We start from the raw sequence: 10,157 nt of genomic DNA, 5'->3' as shown, positions 1-10,157 counted from the left end.
GCAGAAGTCTACAACCCACAAAATGGTGGACAGTGTTATTCAGGAAGGTGCAATGGTACAGAACTTGCACATAGGAGTACAGACGTGACAACGAGCATTGGTAATCATGTCAACTCCATACGTTACAATTCTATCTGCCAAGTTTGAACCGTTTTGCCCTTCTAACCACACATCTGGACAACGCATCACTCTGGGTGGACTTCATCTCAACCAATCACACGCCACCTCTGTGTGACAGTGCTGTAAGTCAACCTGCTTCGACCACTGGACACCCAGCCTGTGAACGCCAAAAGGAGGATTCTGGCAAGTGTAGTGATTCTGGGTGTGAGCAGAGAGGATGCTGGGATAGCTCTCTGAGACTCGGATCTACGGAGGGGACACCACTAAACCCCACCCATCCAGGTGCAAACTGAAAACCAGTACAAAACTGGAAGTACAAAACTGGACATTTGATGTTTTTTCTGAGAACTTGCCATTTGAGACTCAGTTTTTGTTTGTAAAGAGAATGTTTTGCAATGATGGCAAAAAAAGAATTACAATATGGCAACTCCCCTTCGGATTGGAGTTGGCCAGTAACACATTTTAATTTTTATTTTCCCTCTTTTTTTCCAGTGCTTATTGTAATTGTCCATGCTTGTCTATCCAGAGAGGGAGATTAGATCTGTGTATCTCTCCTTTTGAAAATAATGAAAGCAAACTGTTATCGTTGGACAGAAATGGACTGTCTCTTGTCAGAAGCACAGCATCTGATGACATCAAGTTGTTTTTGTATGCTACATCACTGGAACATGTGTACTCAGGGCCTCTTGTGCACTGTGTGACTGTGGAACACACAGGCCTGGTTCCAAGCTGACCACTAGCCTCTTGTGCACTGTGTGACTGTGGAACACACAGGCCTGGTTCCAAGCTGACCACTAGCCTCTTGTGCACTGTGTGACTGTGGAACACACAGGCCTGGTTCCAAGCTGACCACTAGCCTCTTGTGCACTGTGTGACTGTGGAACACACAGGCCTGGTTCCAAGCTGACCACTAGCCTCTTGACCACTGAGCAAGTCCTGAGTCCCCCTCAAAGAAATGAAAGCCAGAGGTTTGAGCCTAAGTGACGATCATGCGTCTTAAAAAATAAATACATCTGGAGCAGTGGAAACAAGCAACGTGGCAGATACTTCACACAGTCTACAAGATGGAGATCGAGGGCAAGGTTACGGTTAATTCCACCCTATTTTCAGATGTTCAAGGGAGAGTTAAGAAGTGATTACCAGAAGTGGGCCTTGATCAATTTGAGGGCGAGGTATAGCTAGCTATGTTACTGCTATGTTACCTACCATGAGCGTTCTTATCCACGGCGTCCCCGGGGATAAAGGGTCAGGGCTAGGGGCCAGTGGTGGGTTTGGGATGAGGCCTGTGTGTGTGTGTAAAGTCTCAGACAGACAGAGGTGTATCGTATATAATATGAGTGTTTGACTTAGATGCTGCTGGTGCTGAGTTGTGAAGCTGACTGACCTCCAGGGTTGGAGTCAATTCAAAAATGGAATTGATTCCAGCCCTACTGACCTCACTACATGGCAGTGATACTAACAGCCTCTCTTTGACAGATGGTCTAACAGGAGTTTTATGTTGAAGAAAATAAATAATGAATAAATAAACATAACATAAATAAAAGTAACTGATAGTAAATGTGCTCTGACTATCTCTACAGTGAAATTTGTGTGTGTGTGTGTGTGTGTGTGTGTGTGAAATCCTCACCCTGACCAGCAGATGTCGCTGGCGAGCCGTGTAGGTTGATCAAGGGTTGAGATGCTCGCCCAAATCTGGACACCCATCAACAATATCTTATATATTCTCCATGTGCAGGTCATTTTACTTTGAGAAAATATAAGTATGATTATTTTCATCCAAGCTGCAGTAAGGATCAAATGTGTTAAAACCTCCAACTTCCATATATTTCCTTTTTAAAATTAGATTATGGGTTTAATATCCTTTACCAGTAAGTGGAAAAATTATCAACTGTAAAATGATTACTTTAGGGATAGACCTATGGGATAGACCTACCACAATCTGACCATCTCTATGAAATAGCCCTCAGCAGCAGTGATATTACCGTAGTATCCACATTCAGATAAAGTGATGGAGGGGTTGTTACTTAGCTTGCTCTGGCATGGAGCATATTGAAAAGATGTTCTACTTCCCTCCTCAAATAAGATTCAACTTTTATAAAACTATTCATATTTTTCGTTTCTGTCCAGATATTGCAGGTAATTCGTGATGTCTTCTCACTTGTGAATAAGTAACGGGGCTGGGGATTTTCCGTCAGGCAGTAAACTGGATAGTTGTGCGCAGTGCTGAAAAATCAGGGTTGCCAGTTTGGAGAAAATGTACATATTTGATGAGATGGGAGATGTATATTTAGAGGTTGGATATGTTAGATAAAGTAACACAAAAATTGCTAGGATGGTTTCATTTAAATTACCTCTGGTGCAACTCAAATCTGCATGATAGTTGCAGTGGATGTGTGTGTGTATATGTGTGCTCAAGTGTCTTTTGCATGACAAGACTATGTTAACCCGCTGATCTAAAGCCTAGAGAAATAAAACCTAATGTGGTTCAAATGCAATTTAAGCCAATGTTTGCCCCTTGATTTTTGAAGAATATTGAATAATATTTAATGAGCCTACAATTTATTTATTTTTAAACTAAGCACCTATTGTTCCATTGGTTGCGTTTTTGTTGTCATATTAGACAATAAGCTACAACAAAAAACAATTTTAAATATTTAATTACAAAAGTAAAACTCCTTGACCACAACAGAATACAAGTTAACAAACACTATATATACAAAAGTATGTGGACACCCCTTCAAATGAGTGGTTTTGGCTATTTCTGCCACACCTGTTGCTGACAGGTGTATAAAATCGAGCACACCGCCATGCAATCTCCATAGACAAACATTGACTGTAGAATGGCCTTACTGAAGAGCTCAGTGACTTTCAACGTGGCACCGTCATAGGATGCCACCTTTCTAACAAGTCAGTTTGTCAAATTGATGCCCTGCTAGAGCTGCCCTGCTAGAGCTGCCCTGCTAGAGCTGCCCTAGTCAACTGTAATTGCTGTTATTGTGAAGTGGAAACGTCTAGGAGCAACAACGGCTCAGCCGCGAAGTGGTAGGCCACACAAGCTCACAGAACGGGACCGTCAAGTGCTGAAGTGCGCAGCCTGTAAGAATTGTCTGTCCTCGGCTGCAACACTCACTCCCGAGTTCCAAACTGTCTCTGGAAGCAAAGTCAACACAAGAACTGTTCGTAGGGAGCGTCATGAAATGGGTTTCCATGGCCGAGCAGCCTCACACAAGCCTAAGATCACCATGCACAATGCCAAACGTCTGCTGGAGTGGTATAAAGCTCACCACTATTGAACTATGGAGCAGTGGAAACATGTTCTCTGGAGTGATGAATCATGCTTTACCATCTGGCAGTCCAACGGACAAATCTGGGTTTGGTGGATGCCAGGAAAATGCTACCTGCCCCAATGCATAGTGCCAATTGTAAAGTTTGGTGGCGGAGGAATAATGGTCTGGGCCTGTTTTTCATGGTTCAGACTAGACCTCTTAGTTCCAGTGAAGGGAAATCTAAACGCTACAGCATACAATGACATTCTAGACGATTCTGTGCTTCCAACTTTGTGGCAACAGTTTGGGGAAGGCCCTTTCCTGTTTCAGCATGACAATGCCCCCGTGCACAAAGCGAGGTCCATACAGAAATGGTTTGTTGAGATCAGTGTGGAAGAATTTGACTGGCCTATTCAGAATCCTGACCTCAACTCTATTAAACACCTTTGGGATGAATTGGAACGTAGACTGCGAGCCAGACCTAATCGCCCAACATCAGTCCCCGAACTCACTAATGCTGAATGTGGCTGAATGGAAGCAAGTCCCTGAAGCAATGTAGGAACATCATCTAGTGGAAAGCCTTCCCAGAGGAGTGGAGGCTGTTATAGCAGCAAAGGGGGGGGACCAACTCCATATTAATGCTCATGATTTTGGAATGAGATGGTCGTCATGTAGTGTAAGGTAGCTACTGCATGTGCACATTTTCCAGACTGCACCTGAGTTAGCCCTTGGTCATGACTCTCAGGTCCATCGCATTACACATAAGAGTTGTTGGAAGAAGGAGGCTTCTGTAGGGGAGAGTTCTGTTAAGAGCCACAATGCCTGAACGTTAATATTCATTGCTTGTGGTGCGGTTTTGGAAGCACAAGGAATTTATCTTTCATATCAGTGAGAAATAATAATAAAAAGGTTCAATTGAAACGCACCTTTTATAGTTTAACAGGCTCAAACAGTGTTTGAGTTTGTATTTTGCATCTTTGAAATGATTTTGATGTGATAGAGTAAAGTAGAAGCTTTATGTTTCTATAGCCGTATCACAATTGAGAATCAATTCACGTTTAGTTGGAATATTTGGCTGTTTTGGCTTCCAGGGCCAATTCACCCTTTAAACAGAACATGTAAGGTCCTTGGACTAACTCACATTAGGCTCCATTAGTCCAGTATTGGGCTACACCTGAGTATGACATTTACATTTTAATGATAAGGAACATCTGAGAAAACAGCTTAAAATATTAATAATTTTCATGCAACATGTAGGCAAAATTAAATAAACAGCAGTTATTTTTTGTGTCAAGAAAGAGATATGAAAAATATTTCAAAGTAAACAGAGTAATGTGCGGGAAAATAAATTCCTGGCAACCCTGCGAAGGACCCCTTCGTCGTCTTCTCCTACTAGTCAACTGCAGTCACCGGCTTGGCGCTGGCTTTCAGCGGGGGAGGGTTTAGCTAGACAGTTTAGCAGGGGCGATTATTCCCGGATTAAAAGTAGGCAGGAACTGTGGGAGGAAGGCTGAAACACTGTTCTAGAAGTTTTGGCGCAACTTTATTTTCAAGGGTTCGACAACACCTCCCTGGAGAGGTTTTTCCAACTCATGGAATACATAAATGAAGCGAAACTAGGCGTCAGGCCTGTGACCAACTAGCTAACTGTTAGTTTAGCTAACGTTGCTTTCCACATATCTCGCTATCCACTAGGTGTTGCCACCGTGCGTGACTAACTTCGTTAGCTTAGCTACCAGTAGCTTTATTGTGTTGTGGATTGATACAGGCCCGGTTAGTTTTACTGCAAATGTGTCTTATTTTTCAAAACTTTTAGAAAGTTATTGCTAACTAGTTATCCGAGTGCAACATTTTCTATCCTTCGCTGAAATCAAAGTTGAGCAGTGTGTGTTTTGGACAAAGTGATTGCGCTAGCCAAGCAAATTTGACAGGCGTTTGTTTTGTTGTTGATCAAACGTAAAATAGCGGTCACCCAAGCGTCCAGGCAGCTGTCATTCGCTCAGAAGAAAGGGACCACCGACCGGAGCGAACCTTTTTCCACACCCAACCCGCCAGGACACCCTGTAGTCTGCGGCTGGCCCCAGAAGGAGCTGGCCACACGGCACTGCCTGCCCAATGGAGGAACATGACAACATGGATTATTTTTACCAGCAGGTCCTGCAGAAAGACGTTACCCGCAGGCTGCAGGTCGGACAGGACCTCATAGACTACCTGAACGACCCGCAGAGGTCCACCGATGTGGAGCAAGACAAACCACGGCTGGATAAAACTGTAGATGAGCTGACGGGATGGGTCAACTCCAGCAACTACAAGGTGAGGGGACGTTGCGGTGTACTTTGCAGAGGTCCATTGTCCCCCAATCGATCCTGTTTTTGGTAATCGTTGACTAACTAGTTACTTTGAGAGACATGTTTGTGGTGATAGGATGTCGACAGGGAATATATACTGTAGGGATGCCTAGCCAGGGGTGAAGATCAGTGTGGGGACAATAGCTAGCTAGGAAGCGAGAAAGAAGTTACTCATTGGATAACGAACTGCCCCCGCCGTCTCGCTGTAACAGATACAGGTAACTGACTAGATAAAGGAAACGCCAACGTGGTGTCTATAGGGGCGTTGGGCCACCAAGAGCCGCCTGGACAAAGATTCTACAAGTGTCTGGAACTCTGTTGGGGCGATGCGACTCCATTCTTCCACGATCAGTTCCATCATTTGGTGTTTCGTTGACTGAGGCGCGCAGGAACTACTCCTGCTTTCAATATAATTTGTATCCCTCATTTTCTCAAGTGTTTCCTTTATTTTGTGAGTTACCTGTATTTTGAGCTGTAATTGTACCAAATTGAGCTGATCTGATTCAAACAGCCCACTAATGTTCTCCAAACTAGGCCTGCAGTTTAAAAGGGTAACATTTTCTTAAATGATAGCCGACGCTAGCTAACTGCTAACCATCAACGATTGTTCAGCCAGTTAGCTAGAATAAACAGCGAATAATCTAGTACTAATACATTTAATACAAGTGATATGTTATCTTGTGACTCTCAATGTGATGGGATTGAGTTCGAGATCCTTCAGTTTTTGGTTGTTTTCCTAGCCCAGACAGACGGCTAGTAGTGGGCTGTGTGTGTGCTTGGAGGAGGACCCCATTGTCAGAGGAGCACCCAGACTAGAGCAGAAGATGGGGGAGGGGTCAGGGCACCCATTGTGTGTGTCAATTAGCGAGTTCGTTTTGCATGGCCCACTGATGGTGGAGTTTGAAAGTGTTAGACCTTTCCATTGGTCCTTAAATTAGATCTCCACCCATCCGGGACACCGGTCCATGCAAAACGAACTGGCTCAGTATATCATATCTATCTATATCTGTGGAAAATGCTGGAATGTGGCCCTTGTTTTCTTTGCTAAGTTATCTCCTAAACCCAGACAGTTATGTCTGAACCATGGAATGAATCCCTGCAGCAGACACAGAAGGTGATGTTTGTTACATTCAACTGGAGGTGAAACTAGTTCAGTATAGATGATTCTTTACCTTCCCTGGTATAACACCAGAGTTTAAGCCCATGGAAAGTCTCAGGCTGGACCGGGCTGTAATGAAAAAGGTCACTAGACTTTTCAGAGGATTCAGTGAAATAAAACTGAAATCAGCTCAAAGTGTCGTATTATTTCCCTTAGGGTTATATATTATTATAATAGGATGACATAGTTTGACAGAAACACAGAATGTGACATCAGCACGATAATCACTTTGACCAGGGTGTGATTGAGTTAGTTATATGAGCCTGGTCCAATTACAACTGAACTCCCTATCCTCTTGTGAGCTCCTTCGGTGTTTACAGTACATGTCTATATTCACACAGCATCTCAAAGGAACACATCTAGAATCAGGTCCCACCTGTCTTTATATATTTTTTATTCATCATGATTTTACCCTTCTCTTCAAATTAGAGATCCTAATTGGCCGAGAGCAGAAAAGGGGAGGGGCCGGCTGCTGTGAAGATGCTGAGTCAGCCCAGATGAGCTAGATGGAGGGAGGACAGAAGAGAGAGACTGAGATTGAGAGGGAGCGTGACTGCAGATAGGATTGGGATTCAGGAAAAGCAAACGCGAGTGCAGGAGACAGGGAGATTTGATGCAGAGTAGGAAAGGAGGAGAGGTTGGAGAGAGGTCAAGAGTGATGGAGTCAGAGACAGGATGTGTGATGCCCCAGACAGACTGAGACTCACTCAGAGAGCTGCTGTACAGAGGAGAGTTGTCATTTTTTGTATTTAACTAGGCAAGTCGGTTAAGAAGACATTTTTATTTACAATGACGGCCTCCTGCTGGGACGGGGGCGGGGTTAAAAATATAGAACACACACATCACGACAAGAGAGACAACACTACATAGAGACCTAAGACAACAACAGCATGGCAGCAACACAAAACATGGTACAGACAACAGCACAAAGGGCAAGAAGGTAGAGACAATGTTGCTGGTTCCTCTTTTATTTATGGACTAAATATATCCCTCTCTTCCTCTCTCATTCTCCCTCTTTCTCCCTCTTCCTCTCTCTCAAACACACTGCAGCAAATTCTCCTCATGCTCATTGACATAACAGTAAGGCCATTCCCTCTGCAACACACACGCTCCACAGCAGCCACATTAATATTGCAGACTGCCTTATCTTCGCTCTCTGAATGTTTTAGAGCTGCTGATTCACTGGGTTGGAACCCAGGTTAGCTGCACTCTACTAAACTTACCCTGCTGAGCTAAAGCCTGGGATAGTGTTTAGGTCTCAGACAATGGGAGAATCTCAACTGTACACTCCTGGTGTCCCCTCGCCTCCTTCTCAAAACCCATTGGAGGAGAAGGTCAGCGGTCCCTCCCTGTGACCTTCTCCTCAGTGGGTTTAAAGAGAGAGAGGACAGGAGGAGTGTGCAGTTGAGATTCTTCCATTGTCAGATCCGAGTCCTCTGAACATGGTCAGAAAGGGATTCCCCTTCTCAGATGGAGGCCAGGCTTTTCCTCTGGTTGGGACGGCTGGTCTGACAGTTGACCCGGCAGTTTTGGTAAAGATGCTACTTCATCTTTATTGTGTGTTTCTGCGAGGTCACTACCAGCCAGACAACATGCACAGTGAGTCATGAACACTGGCTGACAGCTGAGGTTTGGTGTGTTGTTTTCAGTGTGTTAGTATCAGAGGGGCCTGACGATACCTGAGTGGACATATGGTCCTCTCTTCCCCTCCTCTTCCTCCCTCTAGTCACAGTGGGTGTGTTCACTGCTCAGCTAGCCTGCTGACTTCCCCCACTGTCACCCCCAGGTAAACTCACACACATACACAGCCCCCTCAATTGCTCTCAACCCCTCCAGTGGAGCTGCCATATGGCTGGGAGGGAGGAGGGAGGGGGTGTCTTCTCTCTGTCCTTTGTCCTCCCTTCTCTGTCCTCCCTTCTCTGTTCTCCCTACTCTCTCCTCTGTCCTCCCTTCTCTCCTCTGTCCTCCCTACTCTCCTCCTTTTTCTCTCTTCTTTCTCTCCTCTGTCCTCCCTACTCTCTCCCTTCTCTCTCCTCTGTCCTCCCTACTCTCCTCCCTACTCTCTCTTCTCTCCTCCCTACTCTCTCTTCTCTCTTTCCTCTGTCCTCCCTACTCTCCTCCCTTCTCTCTTCTCTCTCTCCTCTGTCCTCCCTACTCTCCTCCCTTCTCTCTCTTCTCTCTCTCCTCTCTCCTCCCTACTCTCCTCCCTACTCTCTCTTCTCTCTCTCCTCCCTACTCTCCTCCCTTCTCTCTCTTCTCTCTCTCCCCCCTACTCTCTCTTCTCTCTCTGCTCTCTCCCCCTACTCTCCTCCCTTCTCTCTTCTCTCTCTGTCCTCCCTACTCTCCCCCTTCTCCCTTCTCTCCCTCCTCCCTTCTCTCCCTCCTCCCTTCTCTCTCTTTTCTCTCCTCCCTTCTCTCTCTTCTCTCTCCTCCCTACTCTCTCTTCTCTCTCTCTCCTCTGTCCTCCCTACTCTCTCTCTTCTCACTCCTTCCTTTCCTCTTCTTTCTTCTCTTCCCTCTCTTCTGTCTCCTTTGTCCTCCCTTCTCTCTCCTTCTCTCTTCCCTGTCTTCTCTTCTCTCTCTCCTTCTCTCTTCCCATTTCTCCCTCTTCTGTCCTCTCGTCTCTGTCCTTTCTTCTCTCTGTCCTCCCTTCTCTCTCTTTGTCCTCTGGCCTCTCTTTCCTCTGGCCTCCTCTCTGTCCTCCCTTCTCTGTCATCTCTCCTCTGTCCTCCCTTCTCCCCTGTCCTCTCTCTTCTCTGCCCTCTTCTCTGTCCTCCCTTCCCTCTATTCTGCTTTCTGTTTTCTCCTTCATTGCTCTCTTTGCCTTGCCTCCACTCATCCCTCTCTCATCCCTCTCTCTCGGTGTGTCCTCTGTCTTGTAAGCAGCCATCTTCTCTGTCCTCCTCCTCAGACCTCTGGACCTGGTCCAACATATGATGTCATGACGCCTTTGGTCTCAATACTCCACAAGAGCATAATCTGAGACATACTCTTTCTACCGCTCCCTTTTTCTCTACCTCCCTCTATCTCTCCCTTTTTCCTCTACCTCCCTCTTTCTCTCTCCCTTTTTCTCTACCTCCCTCTTTCTCTCTCCCTTTTTCTCTACCTCCCTCTTTCTCTCTCCCTTTTTCTCTACATCTTTCTCTCTCCATTTTTCTCTACCTCCCTCTTTCTCTCTCCCCTTTTCTCTACCTCCCTCTTTCTCTCTCCCCTTTTCTCTCTCCCTTTTTCTCTCTCCCTTTTTCTCTCTCCCTTTTTCTCTCT

General features: G+C 45.4%; 1 protein-coding gene across 49 annotated transcripts in view; it reads left to right on the top strand.

Moving 5' to 3' along the window:
- Nucleotides 1–4,797: 4,797 nt before the first annotated feature.
- The window catches only part of LOC139373654 (cytoplasmic linker associated protein 2), an 81,791-nt gene continuing 76,431 nt past the window's right edge, over nt 4,798–10,157 (top strand). For 38 of the 49 annotated variants that reach the window (XM_071114413.1, XM_071114431.1, XM_071114427.1 and 35 more), the window contains exon 1: nt 4,798–5,699. In XM_071114413.1, the coding sequence (XP_070970514.1) occupies nt 5,502–5,699 (198 nt within the window). In that variant the 5' untranslated portion in view covers nt 4,798–5,501. The remainder of the gene's footprint in view (nt 5,700–10,157) is intronic. The other 11 variants (XM_071114418.1, XM_071114437.1, XM_071114432.1 and 8 more) reach the window with 1 other exon arrangement.

Source organism: Oncorhynchus clarkii, chromosome 18, assembly GCF_045791955.1.
Source record: "Oncorhynchus clarkii lewisi isolate Uvic-CL-2024 chromosome 18, UVic_Ocla_1.0, whole genome shotgun sequence".
Lineage (NCBI taxonomy): Eukaryota > Metazoa > Chordata > Actinopteri > Salmoniformes > Salmonidae > Oncorhynchus > Oncorhynchus clarkii.
Note: the sequence above shows the minus strand (reverse complement) of the source record. Positions and strands in the feature narration are given on the sequence as shown.